This window comes from Coptis chinensis, chromosome 6 (assembly GCF_015680905.1).
Source record: "Coptis chinensis isolate HL-2020 chromosome 6, ASM1568090v1, whole genome shotgun sequence".
Taxonomy (NCBI): Eukaryota; Viridiplantae; Streptophyta; class Magnoliopsida; order Ranunculales; family Ranunculaceae; genus Coptis; species Coptis chinensis.
In genome coordinates, this window is record NC_141461.1 from 94,348,399 (window position 1) to 94,375,283 (window position 26,885).

The window sequence follows — 26,885 nt, forward strand, 5'->3', positions numbered from 1 at the left end:
TGTGGTATTAATTGTACAGAAATGGTGACAAATGCGAGTTACTCTACAACACAGGTTTTTCATTTAAGAATGGTTAAGATGATTGATAAAGTCCGGACAAAACATGAAGGAACTACACAAGTTTGCTTGCTTGCTTGGTATGGGCTTATGGCATATTTGGTGGGCTAGAAACGATTCTAGATTCAATCATAGCACACCAAATCCTATTCTTTATGTCAGGAAGATTCATGGTATAATGCAAATACTGCATAATATTTTGGCAGAGGGAATTCAGCAACATTCTATTACTTTGTATGTTAAATGTATCCCCCTAGTGATGATTGGGAAAAATTAAACACAGATGGAGTAGCTATTGGAAATCCAGGATTTGGAGGTGCGGGGTGTGTTCTTCGCAAGGCTAACGGACACTTTATCATGGGAGCAGCAATACCAATTCTACATACTACAAACAATCTTGTAGAGTTCCTTGCTATGCTCTATGGGATTAAATTATTGGGCAGACTTCAAATCAGAAAAGTCATCTTGGAGACGGATTCGAAATTGTTATTCAATTCTCTTACTAATGGGGAGCTGGAGCTACATTGGCTATTAAGAAAAATCTGTACTAAAATTATTTCCTTGTTAACCACCTTTGAGGAGTATAAAATTGAATGGTGTTATAGAGAAGGAAACTCGTGTGCCGATTGCTTTGCATCTTATGTTGCAAATTTGGCAGCCAAGGATTCTTGGAGGCAACAACCTACTCTTGAAACCTCGACGTGGGCTTTAGATGATTTAGCATTCTTGCCTCAGTTTTCCTCTGTATGGTTGTCTAGAGCACCTATTTTCGCGGCTAGAGATATCGCATATGATGCTCAGGGTCTTTGTAAATCTAGAATTATCTTTACATAAATAAAGCTTAGTTTCCAAAAAAAAAAAAAGATACCATTTTTGCGTCTTGTACATCCCATGCTTGCAAGGATGGAACTAGGATTAACGTCTAGGGGTGCAAAAGTATCTACAACACAGTAATTAGGTTAGGGGTGTAATAATAGAACTCCTTTAAAAATCTTGGGGTGCGATTCTTATAGCATGGCTATTTTTCTAGCAAATTACTAATACATTATGTAACTTAAATCTTTGACAATGGTGGTCGCCACCCCCTTGGTTCCATTTATGCTTGCTTGGATCCACTTGAAAAGCTCATCCCTATACTCGAGCTCTTTCTTCTTTCATATAAAAATTGAACTTAGAGCCCAACAGTGCTAAATGCTAATAAATACACTGGCAGGCCCCAATTAGCATACAATTATAGGTTGGATTTTGTAATTATTAGAATTCTAAAATCTGAAAACCGAAATTCACAATATTTCAACTCATGTCATATTTTGATTTCAATTAATTTCAGAATCATCAATATTTCAATTTTATATTGATTTTTCTATTTTTTTAAAAAATTGATATATCAAGTGAAATTCCGCCATTCCATTCAGAATCGTAAACACTTCATACAATACAGTTCGTTTGAACTTTCAACCAAAGAGCAACAATCCGTATCCAAAACTTGAATTGAAAGAGTCGATAAGTTGTAGACTTGTAGATCATCCAAATCACAAGAATACTAAACATCTCAATACCATCAGACAAAGACGTGGGCACGTGGGCTTGTGTCATCGAGCTATATAAATTGGCATACATAGCTGTGAAATGACAAAAACACCCTTCAAGTTCTCAAGTCCACGCCAAACTGATTTTTCATGAAGAATGATACCAATTAGCAAGGATGTCGCTGAAACTTGGTTGCTTTTGCGTATACAATACTACAATAGTATCTACATGGAAGTGTGTATCAAACTATCAAAGTACCGGAACAATTTTAGGTGCGTGGGGCCGTGGACCAAGTGTGCAGGTAATTTTGGGTCGACGTCGACCAATGGACACTCTATATCTTAACAGTTTTAAGTTTTGACTCAATGTAATAAAAAGAGTGCATATGAAAGTTACCATACAATACAAAACCTGTCATCAAATTGCAACATTTTTCTGAAGTTCTGACTGTTAAATCTCCACCCTTCCTTCCTTATCACACCTCTTTCTATAACTATATCTCTTACTTCATACCTTGCACTTCTCTATCTCAGTATTTCTCACATTTGAATGCTTAAACTCAAGCTTTAATGGTGAAATACTCTTCATTATCCAATCTTCAACTATTTTAAACTACCTTAAACCACAGCCATAAATGACTGCTTGGTTGGTCTTTATCTAAACTATAGCTTATCGCCTCTGTTCCTATAACTGCTTTCCTATAGTGCTTTAAAGGCATATTTAGACACCCTCTTTATCTTGTATCTTTCTTTCTTTTCAGAGACTTCCATCCTTCTTTTTCTCTGGTAATTTCCTTACCATGTGGATTCATCAATTTTTCTAGTACTACTTAAATGCAAACTCTGCCTTCTCAATATGCATGCTATTATTAGCTCTGCCTTTCTCAGTGTTCATTGAGTTTTCTTGATATTTAGTCTCTTATCAATAACAAATGATGTTTCGATACGTGGGCCTATGTGCGTATTTGTTTTGAGCATGTAGTTTTCATTGTTTGGCGCAAAAGTAGTTAATGAAGTTCCTCTAAAACATGAGATTAAGGAAGGTTTATATGTTCAATATACCTCTTTAATGTTTTGATAGTGAAATAGATAATATGGTACGCTGCAGATTATACGATGTTAATCTAAATTCTTCAATATTTTAGTTGTTACAATAAGAAATGGCGCCAAATAAGAGTAGCCGTGGAAAGTCGAAAGGGGAGAAGAAGAAGAAGGAAGAAAAGGGTAAGTACTTGGTTACAAATTTTGCAACATTATCTTGTTTCTGGTAAATACTTTTACATGGATATCTAGTATTTCATGATAAGGTTCTTGATGATTGGTTCTAACGAAAGCGCCGCACTTTGGTTTTAAAAGTATCAATTCTGTTTATGTGATTCTGTAGTTCTTCCAGTGGTAATGGACATCACCATAAACCTTCCAGACGAATCACACATTGTTTTGAAGGTTAGTTTCTCCCTAATGAAATCTCATTATTCATTTTATCCTATTGCATTAGGAATTGAACTTGGGAATGATATGCCTTATCCTATTTCATGGGCACTTTAATTTGAACCAATGTGCGTGCAATAATATTTTTTCGCCAAAAACATGAAACGAAACATCCAGCAACAATGTGCGTGCAATAGATTTGAAGGTAACTTATGTTTGAACTATTATTTATTATTTATCATCACTCACAATGCTCTGACTGTTCCAAACTTGTGCTTAATTTAGAAGGAGATCGATATATTCACTTGATGTACAAGAAAAGAGTCTGGACCAATTTCGGGCCAAAACAACTCTAGAGGACACCGTTTTTTTTTCAAGTAACTCACAAGCTAGGACAAATTCCAACATTAAGTAACCCATGAGTCCACGATTTCAATTTTAGTAACCTTCAAGGACAAAATAAGTTGGCCCGACTTTTTTACTTTTTTTAAATACCAGTTTTATCTCTCCGTGTTATTATAGATATAAAACATAGAAATTTTTATTTTTTTTAAATACCAGTTTCACCACTCTGTGTTATATGTTTATAAAGCAGAGAATTTAATTTTTTGTGATTGTTCGTATCAAAATAGGTGAACATACCTTAAACACTATGTTGATGTATAAACAATGATTGTTCATACTCTAAATACGAAATGAACAATAATTGTTTATATTCCAATAGATGTTATTACTAATTATATATTATGTTGAGGTATGAGCAGTAATTGTGCATAGTTCATGTTGAGATATGAACAATGATTGTGCATAGCTCATGTTGAAGTATGAACAATCATTGTTCATACCTCAATAGGTGTTTTTACTGATCATACATTATATTGAGGTATGAACATACTATATACACTAGGTCGTTTCGATTGGGCCGGACTGTTTATTATTTCGCGTCAGGGGGTATACTTGATCTTTTATCTATCCGAGCCATTTTTTTTTTTATTTCACATCGAGGGTACAGCCGTTTTTATTGTGAGTGTTTAAAAAAAAAATGTGTTGAGAGTGATTTTTTCGTCGAATTTGTCCTGAAGAGTCACTCCCTGTTTTCTTAAATTGAAAAAGTTGAATTGAAATATTTTTCAGGGAATATCCACGGACAGGATTATAGATGTTCGACGACTTTTGTCTGTTAACATAGTCACTTGCAACGTAACAAATTTCTCGTTGTCTCACGAGGTAAACAACAATCAAGCACTTGTAATAGTTTTTTTTTATCGTTGCTGTATAGTTCCTAATTAATTAATTGGTATTATTTTTTCCTTTTCCTCATAGGTCTTTCCTCATTTTTTTCTTCTGTTTTTTGGTATGCGGAGATCTTACTATAAAAACGTAATCCTTCAATCAAAATATAGCTCTTGCTACTGCCATAGGAGTACTGTTTATCAAAGGTTTGAAGCTCAAAAGTCAAAACACCTAAATCCAAAAATAATTATAGAAACTTAGAAAGCACTTTGGCCGACAAGAATCACTCACAGTTGAAATTTGAAAATACATGTTTTGATTTTTATCAATGTAAGGATTGTAGGAGCAATGGAACAGTGTTTCTAACTGTTATTCCTATCGTACAAATAATTAGGTACGTGGGCCAAAATTGAAGGACAGCATTGACGTTGCTGCTTTGAAGCCATGCATTTTGACGTTAGTCGAAGGTACACATTCACCCATTACCTTTTTCAGAAGAATGCTAATTAGATACCGTTTATAGAGTTGCACCTTGCAAGCAATAATTTGAGGTAATACAATCAGTGTTCTAGGCGGGTAGTGGGAGAGCTCCTATGACTTCTAAACAGTGTTTTAAGCGGGCTAGGTGCTATAGGGTTTTTTTTTTCTAAATATATATAGCAATACACACTTATACTACAAAAATAAATAAAATCATTTACTATAACTCAAAAAATAACACACAAACAAATATATTTATTAAAAAAATGCGTAATAGTTGAAGAATATCAATTTTATATAAAAACATGCTCTTTATTATATTAGCATATAATTTACATTATACTCTTTTACACTCATTCAAATCTTAAGTTTAAACGGGATTTTAATTTTTGACATTTAATCATTCAAAAAAAAAAAAAAAAAACTAAATTGTCTAAACCCGCCTAATTGGTCTGTTTAGACCTGCATAAGTTCATTGATTTTTTAAAAGATTTGGGCCTAGGCGAATTGGTTAGACACCGCCAGCACGGTTCACTGATTTTTTAAAAGATTTGGGCCTAGGCGAATTGGTCAGACACTGCCAGCGCCTAGAGATCACCCTAGACCGATTTTTAGCACAGTGAGTACAATACACCTTACCTCACTTAACTTTCACAAGAGTTCAGAAGTACAACTCACTTTCTTTATGGGTGAATGAGACTATGAGAGTAGCATCTTTGTAAGCAATGTATAAAACCACGTGGCAATTAATATTGGCTGCAGAGATCTGTGTGGTCCAGCTCATGAATCATGCTGGACTAGAAAATCGGTGATACATTCTACTACTATCTTTTTTCGCCTTTTCTGGAACGTTCTTGGATTTTCATCGATTATTTAGTAGCTGATGGTGAATGGTGAGTAAGAAACAAAAAGGGAGACTCTAGTCTAGTCCAATCAGGCAATCATAGTTCAGGATTCGAATTGTCGGAACTCCAACAGTTCTAAAACCAGAATTCCGAAATGTTTCAACTAATTTCGAAATTTATATTTTTGGACCCTAATATTGTTATTCCGATTTTTTTAAAATTATAATATTTGACGGAATTCTGATATTTTATTGGAAATCACAGACTATGAAGTAAGGGTTATAGAAAAGAATTACATGTAATTCCATAAAAGTATTTTGGTAGCTAAAAGTTTTAATACAAGAACATACCAGACACGCACTTGACTTTGATAGTTAAGCTGTTTAGTATACGTCATATATTGAAATTGACTTTGTTGCGCACTTGACTTTTAATATATGACGAATTGATATCAGGTCTTCTCAAAGCTGATATCCAATTCAAAATTTTGATCCATTGTTGCGAAACATAACGAATTGATATCAGGTCTTCTCAAGGCTCCTCGGCACATCGAGTAACTTAAACCGGGGATATATCAGTTGGTTGATGATCAGCACAGCCACACCACAACTCCACACAAAATGTTTTACAAACTTTTTTTTCATCTGGTGGAAAAATGTGCTTACACGAAGCAATATTTCTGGTATAAACTGAGGTTTTTAAAAATTTCAGCAATTAGTACATCCACTTTTTCCCAACTCTACGTCTGTACTAACAAAAATGAGCCCAGCCGTGAGGTCTGCGTACTCGTGTGACATGTCAACCAACAAAACAACTAAAATTCATGTTGGCGTTGCACCAGTACAAACTGTTTAAATCGGTTGCATCGTACCGCTCGAGGAAGAGTTGTACCGTACAAACTATTTGATTTTGTCTTTTAACTGTCGGAACAGAAAACTATAACGAGGAAGAAGCAGTGGCACACGTAAGAAGACTTCTCGACATTGTTGCTTGCACAACTTACTTCGGCAACTCTCCCCTCAAAGACACACCAACACAACCACCACCCTCAACAACAACAACAACAACAACAACAACAGGAAACAAGGACTGTAAATGTGAAGTTGGCAAGAATAATAATGCAATAATAAGTGATGATGCAAAAGACAAGAAGCAACAACAGATTCAGTCTCAAACTTCTTCTGTTTCTTCGTTGGCGAAAGATGGTTCGATGGAAGGAGGTGAAGGAGAAATGAGTAGTGCTTCTTCATTGCTTGGTAGCTTTTATGAGTTCTTCTCTCTCTCTCATCTCACGCCTCCAATACAATGTAAAGTTTTCTTCTTTTTACATTTCTTAAATATTCTCGCTTTCGCTAATGTAATGTTCATGCAATCTGTTGTTTATCAATGATTATTTGTAAAATGTTTAGTGTACTAGTATATTTCGTGCTTAGAGTTGCTTGCTTTGATTTGAATGTTGCAGTTATTAAGAGGACTACAAGGCAACATGTTGAAGAGAGTGTGGCAGATGATAATTTGTTCTCACTTGATGTAAGACCCCTTTTAAGTTTTTTTTGTTTTCTGTAGTTATTCAAGTGCTGTTACTTTGTTCCGTTTTAGGAAAAAATAATTGAAGGTTCACATTTGATCATCTCTTGATGGCAGGTGAAACTCTGCAATGGGAAGGTGGTACACATTGATGCTTGTAAGAAGGGATTCTACAGTGTTGGGAAACACCGAATATTTGGTCACAACCTTGTTGATTTGTTGAGACAACTTAGCAGAGCCTTTGATATTGTTAGTCCTTCTAATTTGCACAACTAGGCATCCTATTTTGAGTATTTTATTTTCTTTCCTTTTTTTTTAGGTGAAAAATACAGTAATGGGACTTTCATTTGCAAACTGCAATTTGTCTTGATCGTGTCCTTAGCCAAGTGATGGCGTAGGAAGTGATTTGACCTTAAGCAGAAACTTAATACTGCTGTTGTTTTTGTTGGATATTAAGTATGTAAGTTGCATCGTAACACCATTATAGTCCATGTACAACAACTATATGTTGTTATAAAAGTATAAAACTGTTTGCTTATCAAAATCCCTAGTATTGTGAGAATCACCAAGGCAAGTTATTAAAAATGGCATTTGGGAACTGATATCTCATTCTAGTACAGTGGTTATGGACGGTAGTTGGTAATTATGTTCTTACATGAGTATTGCAAACATTTCATCTATTATAATTTTATATCTAATAAAAATCGTCTTTTAGATGAAGAGGATATGCTCTTTGCCTTTGGTTCATTCATAATCAAAAGTTGTAATGTAGTTATGGATAAAAAATATGGGTATTACGTGAAGACCTCTGTTTTTACATGCTTGGTGGTGTTGGAAAAGAACCCTTTTTGAAGTTATACTCATTTCGCATGTTTCAGGCATACGACGATCTATTAAAGGCCTTTTCAGAACGTAACAAGGTATACAGATAGCATCCAATATCTATTTACTGTGTGTCCTACAAGCTTTCAAATTTCTGGATTCAAACGCTTAGTTTCATGTTTTTTTTTAAAACAAAGGTATTACAGAGTTCTTCTACCGTTGTTGCTTTTTGTTAACTTAACTTCTTTTCCAGTTTGGAAATCTTCCATATGGTTTCCGTGCGAATACATGGCTAGTTCCTCCTGTTGCAGCTCAGTTGCCATCAATTTTCCCTCCCCTCCCTGTGGAGGATGAAACTTGGGGAGGAAATGGAGGAGGTTTAGGAAGAGATGGGAGGAGTGATTTGATACCTTGGGCTAATGAACTTTCATTTCTCGCATCTATGCCTTGCAAGACACCAGAGGACAGACAGATCCGAGATAGGAAAGCTTTCCTTCTTCACAGTTTATTCGTCGATGTTGCAATATTTAGAGCGATTTCATCCATATGGAATGTAATGGGAAAACCATGTTCAATCTCTTCAGCTGGAGATGACAAAATTTTGTTCAGTGATGAAGTAGGAGATTTGAGTATCACTATCACCAAAGATGCTAGTAATGCGAGCTGTAAGGTAGATACCAAGATTGATGGAGTACAAACAACAGGACTGGACTCTAAGCATCTATTAGAGAGAAATCTTTTGAAAGGAATTACTGCCGATGAAAATACGGCTGCCCATGTAAGCTAATTTCTTAACAAAATCTGCTCATTTGTAATGTTTTGTACTCACAATGATGAATCAAATAAGTTAATAATTCATACTTTTCCTATTTTTTGGTTGATACTGTAATTTCAGGACACTACCACTCTAGGTGTTTTGAACGTGAGGTACTGTGGTTACATAGCAGTTGTTAAAGTAAGGCAAGAAAGCGGCAGTATAGGCCCAATTCAAAGCAAATTTGAAATGATAGATCAACCTGATGGAGGTGCTAATGCCCTCAATATTAACAGGTTAGTATCATCTTGCTGTTTATGGAATTTCTAGATACGTTTCCAGCATATTAGAATTCGCCTATTTATAATTCATAAAATGTTGTTGTTGGTTTCAGTTTGAGGTTGCTACTTCACAAAAGATCACCTTCAGAACACAATAAAACCTTGCTCAGTTCAGAAAAAACAGATTATGAGGAACTCAATGCAACCCGGCATTTTGTTGAGAGAGTATTAGAAGAGAGTCTGGTGAAGCTTCAGGAAGAGGAAGTTGACGGTGATATCTTTGTAAGATGGGAACTTGGAGCCTGTTGGATACAACATTTGCAAGATCAAAACAATGCAGAAAAAGAAAAGAAACCAGCTTCAGAAAAAGCTAAGAATGAGAAAAAGGTTGAGGGGCTTGGAAAGCCTCTCAGGTTCCTGAAAAGTCCCAAAAATAAACCAGATGGGAGCAATCAAAATGTTCTATACGAGGATGGAGGGTCTTCAACAGAGGTTGTTGCAAATGCTAAATCAACCTCTTTGGAAACTCAGGGTGAAACAAAAGATGGTGACAACAAGCTTTCGCTAAAGAGTATGTTGTCTGATGCAGCTTTTACGCGTTTAAAGGAATCGGAAACAGGACTTCATAGCAAGGTGAAATATAGTTATATCTTCCACAAGTTTAGCAAGTTTTATGTGCTGGGTGGGGAAGAAATCCATTGTCACGTCTACTCATCTGTCTTCTTCTTCTTCTTCTTCTTCTTCATGCCTGCTATCACTCCCTTTACCTCTTCTTCCTCTCCATCACCCTCTTCTTCTCTCATCCCACTGCATTACAGTGCACTTGTATTTCCTTTGGGCAGGTTGGGCTTTTAGGGAGAGGGGGTGTATACGCTTGAATTTCTAATTTACTGTATGGAAGTGTCTAATGACCTTCAACGTGTTCTTAACAGTCTCTGCTGGATCTTATTGAAATGTCTCAGAAATATTACAATGAAGTTGCGCTTCAGAAGCTGGTAAGATACTACTTTCCTGTTTGAACTTATGATATGAATTTGATCAGCACAATATCTTTTGTTTCTCTTTTTTCGTTTAGGGGTAGAGGAATTGATTGATATCTTCCTTGTGCATTACAGGTTGCAGATTTTGGGTCATTGGAGCTTTCACCAGTTGATGGTAGAACTCTAACTGATTTCATGCATACTAGAGGTCTGAGGATGCGATCTCTGGGTCGTGTTGTAAGTGCCGTACTTTGACTCTGAAATCTATCTTCTATAAATTTGAATGTATTGCTATATTGAACATAAGTATTCATCATATTTTAAGTTCTTGGACTTTAGGAGAATGCGAAAATGCAAGTAACTTTAAACTGTAAATTTATCAAATATCCGAAAGAACAAATTTACTAATGTTGTAGTCAGAAATCTTAACAAGTGGAAGAATAAATTTGGCTTATGTTTATGGCTCAAACAAGTGGATTTTTGGTTAGAAGAGAGTGGATATGGTGATTGCCTCTGTTACTTGAGTAGAAAATACTTCTTTTAGTATCTGTCATATGCGCATAGGCTAAAATTTTAGTTGGGACGGGATGAGTGTCTCTGTACGATCAATGTAAATGTTGAAAAACGAAGCTAAGACTCACTGTGATACTAGCACAGTAGTAGAGGGGTGATCTTCGGGGTGGTAGAGAAAGGTGCAAGATAAGAGGCGTTCTTGAGAGAAGTGGATAAGGTAGTCTTCACTCACCATGCATTATCTATATCCTGTAGCGGTTATCTACAGCTAGTCGAGGTAGTGTTGACCTAGCTAGGATTTTCAGTTGGTTTGAGTCGCACAGCCTTCTAGTTACAACCTTGTTTTTTTTTTTGGGGGGGGGGGGGAGGGAATAGAAGAATTATAAACTATGGTACATATTGCAAATCTGGCAAGGAATCTGTTAACCTTGTGCCTATCTATGGTTGCCAGAGAGAAAAGACAAAAATAACAAAATAAATAATTGCACTCTTTTATTTTAACAATTTGTTTTCATGTTTTCTGATATTGAGGAATGTCTCAGATATATGCCTCTATGTGCTATGTTTTTCTAAATATGTTCTGTATTTTTTGTCTGTGAAATATTCTTTGATATTACCGATAACTAAAAAAGTATATACAGAAATAATGTTTTCCTATTACTCCTATACATATCTATCTTTACAAGCTGGAGATTCAAATTTGTATCAATCATGTGTACTACAATTTGATTTCAATCTAAGAGTAGAGCACTCTAATGTGAAAAGTAGTAGTTACTGATTTGGATCGAATTTACCTTCCATGAATATCGGATTCTTTCCCTAACCAGGTGAAGCTTTCGGAGAAGTTATCACATGTGCAGTCTCTCTGTATTCATGAGATGATAATACGGGCGTTCAAGCACATTTTGCAAGCCGTGATTTCTGCTGTTACTAAGACTGAGGATATCTCTGTTTCAATAGCTGCTACATTGAACTTGATGCTTGGCACTGCTAAGAATGAAGAAGCCAAGTCCTCTTGCAATGTCAATGCCCTTGTGTGGAAATGGTTGAAGACATTCTTGATGAAGAGATATGGATGGGAACTAACAAGCCTAAACTATCAAGACGTGAGGAAATTTGCCATTTTACGGGGCCTATGCCATAAGGTAAGTGCTTCTATTTATTTTCAGAATCTTTGGGGATTTCATATCTTCTTTATTGCACTATATGTCAGTTGTGTTTTGTAGTCTTGCACCGATGAACTCCTAGTGATGCACTTTGAGAACACCTTTAAATTAGCATGGATAATCAGATTCTTTAATGTAACATAACAGTTCTCGTATCGTACTAGGTTATAATTGGTAGGTGGATGATAATATACTGAGGAAGACAGATTCTATTATATTTTGTTTTTGTCCAGATAAAAAGATCAGTAAAATTTACTTCCTACTTGTGGTCCTTCAAATAAGTATACTGATTTTTTAATTTCTTCAGGTGGGTATTGAACTAGCTCCTAGAGATTTTGATTTGGAATCTCCTAATCCTTTCTGGAAAGTAGACATTGTTAGTTTGATACCAGTGCATAAGGTAATTAACTATGCAAAATCATTTTCATTTCTATCTTCTATTTATAAATGGTGTATGCTTGTCTCATTTTTTGTTTCTCCTCAGCAAGTTGCATGCTCATCAGCAGATGGACGCCAACTCTTAGAGTCATCAAAAACAGCTTTGGATAAAGGGAAGCTTGAAGATGCAGTCAGCTATGGAACAAAGGTACTGAATTTCAAAAACTATTTTATCAAGTTGTTGTTCTTTCAGTACCATGGTATGTATTGAAGATGGCATTTAACTCAAAATTTTTTTGGTAATGAGTGGAGAGGTCCCATGATTTATATATTGATTAGGATTTAGACTCCCAATGTGGGATTAATCTCAACACACCCCCTCACGTGTGACATGACTTAAGCCTAACACGTGGGCTTTGATTGTGGGGTTACATGGAGCACAAACAGGCCCTTTGGGGCAAACACAAATAGCCTGCTCTGATACCAATGTTAAAGATGAGCATCCAACTCAAAACCAATTGGTGATGAGTGAAGAAGCCCTAGGATTTATATACTGATTGGCTACGCTTTAGACTCCGTGTGTGGGATTAATCTCAACAGTATGGTACCTTTTCTTTTGTGCATTACAGTCTCTTAGATAAAAGTGGATGGATTCTGTATTTCTGTTGAGATATTTGTTATAGTTCCATGTGTGTGGAAACCTTGCAAAATAGTATACATGTTCTTGGGCCTCTCCTCTTAACACCAATTGGTTTTAAGTTGGATGCTCATAATGTGTAAGAGATTTAAATGATTCATATTTCCACCCCAAAATTGTTGGGATGAAGTGCCAGACTGCTAGTGATAAACATTTACATTTAACTGAATCTAGAGAAGATTGAAGAGAGACTTTTCACATTTCTAACATTTTTTTTTCACATTTTTGTTGTTGTTGCCAAAACTTTTATTAATTTTAACCCTTAAACCCCACTTCGCGGGTGAAAGATAGTTTGTTTTTTCACTTAACACTTCGAGATTTACCTGTAATACTCCATTGATGTCTACTCTTCAGTATTACAAAACAATAAAGTGGACAATCATTGATATTAATGAATTGTTACTTCCACATTTTCCATCTTCACTTACTTTTTGGGTTGATTATATATGACGACTCCCCTTTGAGAATTGTTCGGTCAAAAGCAACTAGAAAATTTTTAATTCATACTTCGAATGCTAGTTTAGTTTGAGGTGTTCTCTGTAGAAAGTAATTTAGGGAAAAAGTTAATTGAATGAGAAAGCTCATCACTTATATTTATAGAATCATAATAGAAACCCTAGAAAGGATAATAAAGTAATTACAAAGGTAATATAGGAAAAATACTATAGCTGCCCCGCTAACACTCCCCCCTCAAGCCGGACTATGGATATCACACATACCCAAACTTGGACAAAACATCCGAAAATAGTCTACTACTAACCGCGCCCTTAAGAAAGTCCGCAAGCTGTTCGGAACATATAAAGCACAAATCGTCGTAAGTCACTTTTCACATGAAATTACCGATCAACCTCTATATAAACGATCATGTTGACGGGGATTAGCCAAAATGCTAAGAGCAGACTTGTTGTCACAAAGAAAGCGTCATTAGATGAAGGTCTCAGAGAAGACGTTTTAGCCATATCACTCACATACACCTTCCAACATTTCGGACCTAGAAACAACATCTTGTTTTACTCCGCCATGTAACCAAATTACCACCAATAGTGGTACAATTAGATGACGATCGGATCTTTCATGATAATCCACCTCTAATTCGAGAATGACCATTATCTCGAAACAAAAGGCCACGCCCGGGACATCTTTTTGAGATAACGGAAGCACCTAATAGTTGCCCGAAGATGAGGAATGCGCGGCTTGTGCATAAACCGACCGAGAACGCCAACCACATATGTAATATCAAACGACCAATGTCGTCCAACAACTCCCCATCATAGTCGGCTAGGTTCAATATTCGGGGACGACATGCAAGTTGCCCCGGGAAGCGTAGAGAAGATCAAAAATATACTTTCTTTAGAACGAGCAACCTCAATCCCAAGGAAGTAAAAGGGAGAGATGATCACTGGCACAAAGCTTGAGACTTTTGGTCACTAATAAAGAACATCATCGCCAAGTAATAACAATATTCCACATAAACAAGCAATACAACAATCTTCACCCGAGTGTCTAAGAAACAAGGTGTGGTTGACTTGACTCGAACATATCCATATGCGATCACATTTAGCAAATGTTTCAATTCAGTCAGGAGACCGCTTAAGCCCATAAATAGACTTTTTCAACCGCACACACAAGCCCGAGTAGAAGAACGGAAACCAGTGGTGAAGACATATACACCTCTTCTTGTAAAGCCCCATTGAGAAAGGCATTTTTACATCCATCGAAAAAGGGGCTATGACTTGACGCAAAGAAGAGAAAAAATTCGAATCATTATTCATTCATCTTGGCCAGGAGCAAAGGTCTCCGATAATCAACCCCATGAATCAATGCATACCCCTTAGCAACCAATGAGCCTTGTACCTACTAAATCGTTTCCATCCGGGTTTTGTTTCACCGTGAAAACCCATTTACAAAACGCTCACGGCCCGCGGAAGAGAAACCAAGACCCAAGTATTATTGACCTCTAATGCATGTAATTCCTCCAACATCGAGCCTTCCAATGATCGGGCCAATTCATGACGTGGTATAGCAACCAATGAGAGAAGCCCGAAAAAGATCAGAAACTAGGAGACAAACGATGATCCGGAAGTTATAATTAGTGATAGAATAAGCTACGAGTATTAGCATATCTAGTTGGCATTCCTGCGATGCGCTTTCTTCCAACAACAATAGGTGGAGTATCGGTTATATCAACAAGTAAATCAACATCAATAGGTGTGGGAGGGATAGGAGATGGCTCAATCGGTAAAAGTGAATCGATTGGCGAGTGGAGAAGCGTAAGAAGATGTCATCACTTATGAAGAAAGGAGGTGAAACCAAATGTGGAACCGGAGGGAGACTATAGGCAGGTGAACACTCATCGGAAGTGGAAAAGAAATAGGAACCGAATGTGAATTTCATCTCGAAACCACTCGAGATAGAACATCACCGAAAAAGAATGGAGCATGTTCAAGAAAGTAACGTCCATGGAGACGATGAGGGGTGATAACACCTTCCAGTATGAGAGTAACCCAGAACACACATTTCAAAGCACGTGGATCTAGTTTAGAGATAGACACGGTGACTTGGACAAAACAAACACACCCATAAACACGAGGTGGGATTTGAAAAACGTAATCGATCGGGATGAATAATGGAATTCGAAAAGCCAAAAGCTCGAGATGGAGAACGGTTAATGAGCGCCCGTAAGGGAGATCGGACCGTAAACGTGAAGGAACATTCATGCCAATAGACATAGCACGAGCAAGATCAAGAATATGACGGTTTTTCTTTCGACTTGCCATTTTCTTGTGGAGTTTGAGTGTTAGAGGTTTGATGCAAAATACCATTGGCCTCACGTAACCTGTGAAGACCATGAGACGTAAATTCCCACCCCGATCGAGCTAAAGACTTTAACCGGTTGTACCAAACCGTGGTAACGAACCATAAAACTCGGAAAATGGAGGAGACTTCATCTTTGGATTTCATTAAATAAACCCAAGTACACCTAGAGAAATCATCAATGAATAACACAAAATAACGAATCCTGTGTGACGGGCAGACCCCAAACATCGAGTGCACAATATCAAACAAAGGCGAAGTTTTATTACTACTTAATGGATAAGGGCTACAATGATGTTTAGCCAGTTCACATGTCTCACAAGATAGACTTGACATGGATACTTTGAAAAGAAAGATGGAAACAAATAACGTAGATACTAAATATGACCTAAGCGGTGATGCCAACGTAACACCCGGCTTTACATTAATTTAACCGAGGGCATGGGGAGATCAAGAAACAGTCTATCCAAAGACATATTCCATTGCCAATCACAGGACACCGGATCCCGAAAACACAAGTAAGATGGATAAAAGGTTACACCTGCAGTTTACATCTTTGGTAAGTTTACTAACGTAAATAAGATTGGTGGTCAACTTGGGGACATGAAGAACATTAACAAAATGAATCGAATCGGGATACAACCCCTGCCCTACAATTAGGCGTTTCAGCCCCATTGGCAAGACGAACCTGTCCGTTTCCAAGAACTAGATGCATAATTCCGAAAAAGAGAAGACATACTATATTATCGGTGGCAACAATCAACAATCGGGGTGAAGTCCGGGAATATACTATTGGCGGATGCAAAATTACCCCGCATGAGAAGGTCCCGGTTGAGAAGACATAGAGAGAAATTATGGCGATCTCTTAAAAGACTTAATTGATAGGGACTTGAGGACCGAGATGTTAATCGTGGTGGTTGAAAACCGGAGGGCGACCGTGTAATTGATAACATGTTGCCTTTACATGCCCAAATTTACCACAATGATCAACTTCTTGTTTGGAGGACGAGAACTACGAGGCCGTTGGCAATGGCAAAAGTTAATGGTGCCCGGAAAGTTTGTGGAGGAACCGACGGTGGCGGGCGGATAAGCATGCTCGCCATAGAAGTCTCGCATTAAGACAAGAAGAGTATGAGGCACAAGCACTTCGGCATCACAGAGAGACAATAGGCATGGCTTCCTCTCAGAGTTGGGAACGGATGCTTGTCAAGCGGATGAACAAAGACATACTCAAACTTCGATTGAGCCCAAAGAAGAAACCGAAAATACTCGATTCTTTCTCCACAATTTTGCATAAAATCTTTGCATTAGTCGGCAAACCAATAAAACTATCATAAACCCAACCGGATCGAAGTCTCGCGATAAAATTCCCCAAGAGATCTAGGTTTGAAATTTCCAATTTCATTGGAAAGTTGGAAACTCCTTGCATTATTCGTCTTTGAGAAATATGCATGCGAAGAGATTCCCAAATAAGATATCGAAGGTGTCAGTAAACAAATAGCCAGCCAGAAATCGTTGGTTGCATAGAATTAATCAACCAAGTCCTCACCATAGAATCATCGAGAACCACTTAGCATACCGGATCGGTTTGCGGTGCCTTTTCGTGCCTGAGTAAGAAATCCTATCTTTCCACGGCCTCCAACAAACAATTTTTATTAGGCCCATCGAACATAGTTCAAACCATCTAGTGCGTGAGGTAACTTTCAAATTTGGATTATCATGAGCGAGGGGTAGAAGGATTTGGACATCTTCACCCGTTCTAACCAAGAAACAATGAGATAGTAGACTCATCACTATTAGTCATATCGATTAAATAATTACCTCAAAATAATGATCGAGATTCAGATCAACACCTATCGCATCTCGCGATTGGTTATAAAAAAAAAAATGAAAGACAGAAAAGAAGAAAAAAAATACGGAAGCTTAGGTTGCAATCAGAACAATTTGTTTTAATGGCTCTGATACCATGTAGAAAGTAATTTAGGGAAAAAGTTAAGTGAATGAGAAAGCTCATCACTTATATTTATAGAATCATAATAGAAACCCTAGAAAGGATAATAAAGTAATTACAAAGGTAATATAGGAAAAATACTATAGTAGCCCTGCTAACATTCTCTTGCGAAATCACTTTTCTTTTTAATTCCAAATCGTTTTCATGTACAGTTAAGATGTATTATCAATCCATACATGTAAAGTCAACGGGTTGATTTACAGTGCTTCTAAACAACATTGATCTATTCTCTTTCTGATATCCTGGGTAGGATAATAAAAAAGGAGTACCAAAATGGCTTGTATTTGTTCTTGTTGCTCAGTTTTTGTTCACGATTAATAATATATTTTGGAGCTTCACAGGCTCTAACAAAGCTGGTAGCAGTCTGTGGTCCCTATCATCGGATGACAGCGGGAGCCTACAGCCTTCTTGCCGTCGTACTCTATCACACTGGAGACTTTAATCAGGTACGTATCTAGTAAAGTTTTATTAAGCCATCTTGCATGAGCAATCGTGCATTTATGTTACCCTCAAAAACTTACTATGTGATACTGCTCGTGGTAGAGCATGGGTTTCCCCACTTATCATTTTGTGTTCGCTCTTATATGAGCATCCACCTCAAAACCAATTGGCAATGAGTGGAGCGGCTCCATAATCTTATATATTGTGATGCAAGGCTTTAACTATCCTGTGTGGGACTATATATCTCAATGTGCCTTTTTTGTGTGGCATAACTTGAGCCAAGTACGTCGACTAATTTATTGGGTGATGGGGAGCATGTGAGCTACATACTGAAATAGCCTGGTCTGGTACGATATTAAATTTGGAGCAATCAACTCGAAACCAATTGACAACGGGTGGAGCAGCTCTGCGATCTTATATATTCCGATGTACCTATACATGTCCCATGCGAGACTATATATCTCAAAATACGACCGAAGGTCTTATATATAGTTTTGATGATGCATTCTTTCCGTCGTGATATGAATTAAATTTCAATTTGTCTTATTTTTTGGTATGCACAGGCTACAATATATCAGCAAAAGGCTTTGGACATCAACGAAAGAGAGTTGGGACTTGATCATCCAGATACAATGAAGAGTTATGGGGATCTTGCAGTGTTCTATTATCGGCTTCAACACACAGAGCTGGCTCTCAAGTAGGTTTATGGACTTATGATCTTTAGTTCATATTACACTTCACGAACCTGTATGAATTCTTATATTCGTTTATCACTCAAGCTTTCATCTTTGAATTAATCAAATGTTTTTATTGCTTGCTTACATTTGAAGTTGACCAGTGGCGAACTGGTCAAGCCTTGGGAGGTTGCGCCTAATGTCCTGTTTTCAATTAAGGGGATAGGGGATTTGCGGATTATGATGAAATTCTTAGAAAAAGTATATATATATATATACACACACAAAGCAGATACTTAACTCTGTTATTAATTTTGGAAAACTTTTCGGGAGATTTGTATTCTGGGAGTCTAAATAAATTCTTATTTGCACATTAAGAATTGTTTTCCCCCATACATATACTATCTTTTGTAAGTTTTAACATTTATTCGCTCATATCTTACTTGCTAGATACACAAGTTACAGTGTTCTCCATATATACTTATGGGCTCCACACTATAGATGGATGCTTTTGTTGAACTGTATAGATTCATTTTTGGCATGTGCAGATTTTTTTTTTTGTTTTTAGCATGTTTTAAATTTCCATATGTGTTTCTTGCTTTTCCAGTTTTCAGATACTTTCCGTACACTTTTTTCCTCGTGCAGTATTCCTAACAATGCCTAAAAGTTTCGGTCAATATTTCTTCATTCATATGACATTTTGAGACTGAACTTCAACACCTTCTGTTAAGCTCCTAATTGGTGTGGAGAAATTGAGAAAATTGTAGTACTTTTTTTAGTTAGCATTATGAGATATCAAATTTATTGTTCAATATAAAGTGTAACTGGGAAATCAAGTTTTGTATTGCCTGCCTTATTTCTTCTGTTGATCAGGTATGTAAAGCGTGCACTATATCTTCTACATCTTACATGTGGTTCTTCTCATCCGAATACTGCTGCTACCTATATCAATGTTGCTATGATGGAGGAAGGCTTAGGAAATGTACATGTTGCTTTAAGATATCTCCATAAAGCTCTGAAGTGTAACCAAAAGTTACTTGGCCCAGACCATATTCAGGTGTCTCTTCACTCTAGCTAGTGTTTCAAAATTTTCATTTTGGGTTCCTATATGGTGGAGCAATGTGATAGTTCACACCTTCATACTGTTGTTCCATACACTAGGATCTCTTAAATTGAGTAATCCTACAATTTTCTGAAGATTTTCTAGTATAAAACTCCAAGTTCATGGACGAAGGCCCAAAATATCTATTTCTTATGTATTCTAGACCTTTGAGATTGCGTTATACCGGAATATCAGACTGTACCCATGGTCAAGGAAAATTTTGAAAACAAATAAGAGTAAAATCAGTGGATATACATTGGAAATGTCAGTACCAGGTTTCTGGAATTCCATTATACATGTCAATATCTACTGGCATGTTTTGTTATATTCAGCCCAGCAAGGAGCAACTGTTTGCAACCTTTCAAAGACTTCTTCTTCCTTTTAATATCTCTGAACTCTTAAGTTTTGTTAAAATTGTTTTATTTATTAGTATTATAATTAATAAAATTATATTATCATTTTAAGTTGTAATTATTATTTATTATATAGTTTGTAAAATTGTACTGCTCATCAGACTGCTGCAAGTTACCATGCAATAGCAATTGCACTCTCATTGATGGAGGCATACCCTTTAAGCGTTCAACATGAGCAGACGACCTTGCAAATACTACGAGCAAAGCTTGGACCAGATGACCTACGTACTCAGGTATCTTTATGCTCAATTCAAAATATTATTTAAACATCCTGTAACCCATTTCTTTCACATCTTGCTTTTAATCATTCCTGGGAAAGACTTTAAAACTTATGTAGTCAAAGGGACGCCTAGGCACAACTGGTGACTCAAAGCACAACGGAAGTGTGTTCCCTAGGTCTTATCTAAATCCTTTAGGACCAGCTGATCATATATACAATTAGAGGTAAAGAAGTACCTTTTATTTAATACCGGTAAGATGTGTGCATGCCTGCTCATACTTGGATCACATGCAACTCCTAGAGCCTGGGTGTGCATAGAATACTCAATATCTGGTGGTATTTAACTATATGGTCAAGAATCTGAAATGTCCAAACCAAGTTAAAAATGGAAGATAACGGAATCAGGTTATGGTCTTCATATGATTATTGCTTAGAATGAAAAGACTGTTGGTTGTTAGATTCTTCTGAACCCTGTAGTCAAGTTCTTCATGTAATGCTTAAGAAATGAATTGCTTGAGCAATAATTAGTTTCTAACATGGTGACACAAGTAGTTGAGACCGATGTATGTCAATAAATTATGTTTAGTTTGTTGATTGACTATTGTTTGATGTCTTATTATCGAACTTTGCAGGATGCCGCTGCTTGGCTTGAGTACTTTGAGTCAAAAGCTTTTGAACAGCAAGAAGCAGCTCGAAATGGAACTAAAAAGCCTGATGCGTCTATTGCTAGCAAAGGACACTTAAGGTACTATAGGTCTATATACGAACATTATTGCAAGAAGCATTATCCTTTATATGGTGAGATATATCACAATATGAATATGTCTTGTAAGTTTTATGTTTGTTTTGAGGGACAAATAATAGTTTTTCTATAAATTGATTAAATTCTATATGATGTATACTCACCTAACCAGATGGTGGAATGGAGAGGTTTCATCCCCTTCTTGTCATATATATTTCAGTCAGGAACACAACATTTTTCCTTGGAAAATTATGCTAATGAGTATGTTTAGTTTTTTACAGTTGATTTGTTAGGATAAAGTCACTTGTTATTAGCACCTATGTCCTACAAAACCTGTGCAGGTTAAGCGTTAATCGGTTGCTAATCGATAGAGGAGCACATAGCGATTAGGCCTAGTAATTGGAATTAATCGGGAATAAATCAGGAAATTATCCTGAATAAGAAAGTTCCCCTCCCTCTAGGTAAGACATAACACATATGCTACATTTAATACCATAAAACAAAAGAAAGTCACAAAAGTACTTAGTTTCACTAACAAAGTGCCGAAGTGCAAGCATAGCCTCATTGCAACATAGTCTACGATCTGCATAAGTTAAATAAAAAACACCAAAATATCGAAAACACATAGGAGTCCATGGCACTGCTAAAGTGCTAATCATACCCAAACTTGATATCAATGCCTTCACCCTCCTCATCGGGTGGTGCCGTGACTGGCTGGCTGCAGGCTGCTGGAGTGGTGCCATTGGTGAAGTTTTTTCCCCCATTTTTTTTTTGGTGTGTGTGTGTGTTAATCGTTACGGTCAAGTAGCTCAAAGCACCTATTAATCGCCAATTATTCAGCGCTTAAATCGCAGTTCAGCTATGGTTCTTTCCATTTGCATATATTTTTCGTTCTACTGGAGGTCAGACCTGTAGATGTTGTAAGCTGAGCCTGTCCACGTTCCAAAACGTGTTTTATAATATTGACTCTTGGTACTTTAACAGTTATCATTTTTGACAGTGTGTCAGATTTGCTTGATTACATCAATCCTGATCAAGATACCAAGAGAAGAGATGCTGAGATGAAGAGGAAGAACTTAAGTGCAAAGGTAAGATAGTTTAAACTGTTAAACCATTATGAAAACTACTCAATTATGTGGTTATGTTTCTTAGTTCTAGCTTATAGATTAACCCTTCCCACCAACATGAGTATGGATTAAGCATATTCAATTACCATGATATTTGAAGCATTGTCCCTCCAAGAGGTTCCTACCTGTCAAAATCCAGGGTCAGTACACGTATGACATTGGTGTTTGAATGTAGTGTTAATCAATTAAATCATAATGGAGGAGCTTGCCAGGATGGCTTGGTAAGTTAGCAGTCAGATATGTAGGCGGTAACTCCCAGCTGGTTTAATGAGGGATTTTATCTCTTCAACTGGTGAAATGAGATAGACTTTTGATCTTGAATGAATGCTAGGAAAGAATACTTTACAGGTTCAGTTTTAATGGTTTTCTTGTTAAAAATTTGAAATTTAAAACATGACGAGTTTCAAATTTGCAGATCAAGGGGCGATCAACTCAAAATGCAATCTCAAATTCTAGCGAATCTCCAAAAGATTCAATTGAAACAGTTTCAGATGATGAGAAACAAGTCTCTGAACCTGTCAACGCCGTGGAAAGTGAGAATACAACTAGCAGTCCACCAGTTCAGCCAGCACCGACTGTGTTGGAAGATATTGCAGAGAAGGAAACGTCAATCATCGCCACTGAAGTCTTGACCGAAGCAAACATTGGAGGAGAAGAAGGATGGCAACCCGTTCAAAGGCCAAGATCAGTGGGCTCTTCTAGACAGCGATTGAGGCAGAGACGAACAAACATAGGAAAGGTATACAATCATCAGAAGAAGGATGTGTCTGTGGAACCAGATCATTCTAAAGTGAAGAACAGTCAACCAAATAGTCGTTATTACCTTTTAAAGAAGCGGGCTGTGACTCCTGGGAGCTACACTGACTACCAACCCTCCAAGAGTCCAGTGTTGGGTCCTAAATTCAGCCGAAAAGTTGTCAAGGCTGTAACGTACAGGGTGAAGTCAGTTCCTTTGTCTAGCAAACCAGTGGATAAATCTAGAAATGAAAGTGCACTATCTAATCCTTCCTCAGAACCATTCCAAACTTCTTCGCCTCATGAAGTAGATCCAGCATCACAGAGCAGTTCAATAGTTAGTCTTGGAAAATCACCTTCTTACAAGGAAGTAGCACTGGCTCCCCCCGGAACTATAGCTAAGATGCAGGTCAGAAATTCAGAAAATGGAACCCCTGGAACTTCTATGCATGCTGTTGGAAAATTTGAAGTGGAAGTAAATGAAGCAAAGGAAACTATTGTATCTGCAAACACAGAGATAGAAAAGAAAGAAGATAAGACTGAAAGCTCTATTCCAGATACCTCATTTCACATAAAAGACAAAACTGAAGTTGCGCCTAGAGAAGAAGATGGTCATCCAAATGGTGAAATAGGAGGTACACCTTCTGAGATAGTGTCCCTGGACGTGGGAATGCTTGTGCCTGAGAACAGTGAGAATCAAGTTTCGCATGAGAGCGTCGAAACTGAAAGTGATTCCCCTTCTAGTGATGCTCCAAAAGATGAGCAATCTGATAGGGAATCTCCTAGCAATGCTGGTCTTGACAGAAACTCAGTTACTACTGTGCCAGGAGAGGATGTGAAAGAAGAATCCTTGGTCTCAGTTTCAGAAAATATAAGAGACACACCCAATAAGAAATTGTCTGCATCTGCAGCTCCATTCAGCCCATCTCATGCCACGTCACGTGGCGCTCATTTGGCACTAAACATCAGCATCCCTCCTGGTCCTGTTCCTGTCGTTGGTCCTTGGCCAGTGAATATGAGTTTTCATCATGGAAACACTACCGTGAGTCCTATATGTTCCTCTCCTCTTCACCACTACCCATCACCACCTAGAATCCCTAATGTGATGCACCCTTTGCCATTTATGTACCCTCCTTACAGTCAAGGCCAAGCAGTACAATCTAGCACCTTTCCCATGTCTAGTGGTCCCTTTCATTCCAATCATATGGCATGGTCATGCAATATGAGTTCAGCCCCCTTGGAGTTTGTTCCTGGGACTGTGTGGCATGGGTGCCACCCAATGGAATCTTCTGTATTGCCACCTGTCACTGAAGCTATTGCTGATCCTATTTCAGATACCCCAGTGCAGTCGGAAAATTTGGAAGGAATGAGTATTTTATCGACCCGGCAAGGTGAGACAAAGAATGAAGAGGAAGAAAATAAAGAAACAGGTAGTCCTGTATTAAATTTGATGGATACTGGGAGACCATCAGCTGAAATCAGCTCAGAGAATAAGCAAGAACTTGATGAAGCCAGATCGCCTAGAGGTGATATAAGCAAAGTAAATTGCAATAATAATTTGAAGGAAAATACTGAAAGGAGTCGTGGGAAGCATGTGTTAGGTCGCCCCAAGAAACTTGAGGGTGAAGGGAGCTTCAACATTTTGTTAAGGGGAAAAAGAAACAGAAAACAGACTCTAAGATTGCCAATAAGTTTGCTCAATAAGCCCTATGGATCACAGTCGTTTAAGCTTGTTTATAACAGAGTAGTTAGGGGGAGTGAAGATCCAAAGTCTACCAATAATGTCTTTTCGACTAGCAATTGTACGTCCAATGTTCCATCAGAAATTTCCGCAGAAAGTGAACAAAATTAAGATGAAGATTCTTTGATTTTATTTGGAGTATAAAAGAGACTGCTGTACTTTTTTGTTCTTCTGGCTTTCATCATCACATTTTACATTGCCTTTTTGCTAATGTGACCAAGCGTGCTGAGAGAATGCAGGTTAGTTACCAATATCTTGTTGTTTGCAATTCATATTATGTTTGCTTTAAGGGTGATTGTTTATTGCGTGCTCTCTGCTATTGGAGTAGCACATGGTTAGCACCATTCATTCACAGAAATAATTTTGCAGTGGAAAGATCACGGAGTTGTAACTGTTTAAGAATGTTGTTGTTGCTTATGAGCTATCAAACACATCATAATACTATTTTCTGACTGCAGAGCAATGTAATTCTTTGAATTGCAGTTTATACCAGCTCTCCAACACCTATACTGCAGGCCGTACTGAGATCTGGTCTCTGCTCCACACACTAGTACTCTTGATGAAGATATAAAAGTACTCTCTTAAAATAAGGTACAGTCCTCTTCCTATATCTGTTCTTGTATCTTTTTCTTTTTGTAGTGAAAGTGAACCTTTCTTGTAAGAAATCTGTAATGAGCCTGAAAACCGTGTATTTTTACTTCAAAAAACTAAAGAACTTTCAAGTAAATATATTATCTTGAAGCAGGTGCTGAAGACGAAGAAATGCCCCGTAATTGCAAAACAGACCGATGCTTAGAGGACTTTAGAGAAGTACAAGTATCTGATTTCAGAGATTATTTTTTGTGTGTATGTAATGGGGAGGGGTTGACTTTTAATAGGATAGTCGAGCATGACACTAGTCTCTCCCCAAGTTGAACACCACACTCTACTGCAATTGCAGGTAAAAATGATTTGGTGACTGAAAGAAACTGTCAACTCTACGGTTTTCCAAATGGGACTGCTCTGGGGACTTGTGGAAATTTTACATGTAAACTCACGATAGTTGACATACCCCAAATTTTTAGATTTTGGCTGATTTTATGTGGATATAATATACTCACTATTTAGGTCCTCTCCCCACAAAATCAGAATTCTGAAATTTCTGACCCTACCAAAATGTAGTCACCAAATGGTGAAAACAAAGGGTTCACAATTCTCTGTTTGGTAACAATTGTTTATGGCGATATCGTTTTAGATTGGGCTGGTTTTTTTCAGAGATGTTTTGAATAGTTTAGAGATCATTCCTACATTCCTATGAGTCCCTGGACTCCCAGTAGGGATTATTATAAATTGCTTTTGCAAATTTTTTATGTTTCACTTAACTTTTTTTTTGCTTTTACTTTTTCTTAATTACCTAAGCATGAAACTTTCATGATAATCGTGGTTTTTTTTCTTACAGTGTTGTGGAATTTCTAAGATTATTTTCAACTGATGTTTTCCATTTATCTGCAGGTTGACAGCAGTAAAGAAAAAGTTTTGGGTGTTTAGTGGGATAGGGAGGTTAACAAGGTAACAGTCTGAAGGTCATATTTTTGGTTCCCACAGGATAACTCTCTAAATGTATTTGATTGACTTTTATATGGACCCAAATTGAAATTTTGACATGTCTTTCTCGCGTCTAAGTAAACATTAGACCAGTCTCTTATTGTTTATTAGTGCAACAGTATTGCTGAACAAATAATGCCATTAGCGCAAGTGCAACAATGTTGTTGAACAAATAATGTCCATGGTATATTTTTTAGGAATTTCTAAATTTTCCTTCTTGTCAGCAGTGTATTCATCGCACCACCAGATACATGTTAAACCATATAACAAGTATATTGTTTAAATGAGTTTAATACTATTGAGCCAATTTTATCGTTTGTCATGGTAGCTTGTCGAATATAAGATATTATGTTTGCAAAAAGCGCCTTTCAAAGTTAATATGTTTCGCACAGCAGTGGTAATCTATACGGTCAGGTTTTCAATTCCTTGTAGAGGTCAATTCCAATACTTTGAACGATTTACAATATATAAACAGCAAAGACTTGACACCTGCATTTAGTTTTTGTAAAATTTTGGATTCTGAGATCCATACAGTAAAGCGTCAAGTGCTGTGATTGCTGTCCACAATGTTGCGATGCACATATGATG

The 26,885-nt window shown here is 37.2% G+C and overlaps 1 protein-coding gene across 5 annotated transcripts; it reads left to right on the forward strand.

Moving 5' to 3' along the window:
• The first annotated feature begins 1,956 nt into the window (after nucleotides 1-1,956).
• Nucleotides 1,957-26,520, forward strand: LOC147495611 (Tetratricopeptide repeat (TPR)-like superfamily protein). Of its 5 annotated transcripts, none has more exons than XM_086564214.1 (26): nucleotides 1,957-2,372; nucleotides 2,732-2,810; nucleotides 2,971-3,032; nucleotides 4,152-4,244; nucleotides 4,645-4,717; nucleotides 6,508-6,882; nucleotides 7,038-7,105; nucleotides 7,220-7,351; nucleotides 7,981-8,022; nucleotides 8,178-8,702; nucleotides 8,820-8,974; nucleotides 9,073-9,592; nucleotides 9,892-9,954; nucleotides 10,075-10,176; nucleotides 11,280-11,597; nucleotides 11,926-12,018; nucleotides 12,103-12,204; nucleotides 17,860-17,964; nucleotides 18,523-18,656; nucleotides 19,507-19,690; nucleotides 20,250-20,381; nucleotides 21,001-21,113; nucleotides 22,111-22,198; nucleotides 22,653-24,952; nucleotides 25,172-25,304; nucleotides 26,205-26,520. In XM_086564214.1, the coding sequence occupies exons 2-24, from the start codon at nucleotides 2,747-2,749 to the stop codon at nucleotides 24,822-24,824; spliced, it is 5,715 nt and encodes a 1,904-aa protein (XP_086420340.1). In that variant the 5' UTR covers nucleotides 1,957-2,372; nucleotides 2,732-2,746; the 3' UTR covers nucleotides 24,825-24,952; nucleotides 25,172-25,304; nucleotides 26,205-26,520. The 5 variants fall into 5 exon arrangements, with proteins under 5 accessions (XP_086420340.1, XP_086420337.1, XP_086420338.1 ...); XM_086564215.1 differs by having other exon boundaries at nucleotides 2,114-2,372; nucleotides 7,220-7,562; XM_086564211.1 differs by having other exon boundaries at nucleotides 11,926-12,204.
• The last annotated feature ends 365 nt before the right edge of the window (nucleotides 26,521-26,885 follow it).

Excerpts from the sequence above, each read along its gene's own strand:
- LOC147495611 (XM_086564211.1), top strand. The coding sequence starts at position 2,747 with ATGGCGCCAAATAAGAGTAGCCGTGGAAAGTCGAAAGGGGAGAAGAAG. Across the intron at positions 9,593-9,891 it reads AAACAGGACTTCATAGCAAG|TCTCTGCTGGATCTTATTGA; the intron begins GTGAAATATAGT and ends TGTTCTTAACAG. Across the intron at positions 19,691-20,249 it reads TTGGCCCAGACCATATTCAG|ACTGCTGCAAGTTACCATGC; the intron begins GTGTCTCTTCAC and ends ACTGCTCATCAG.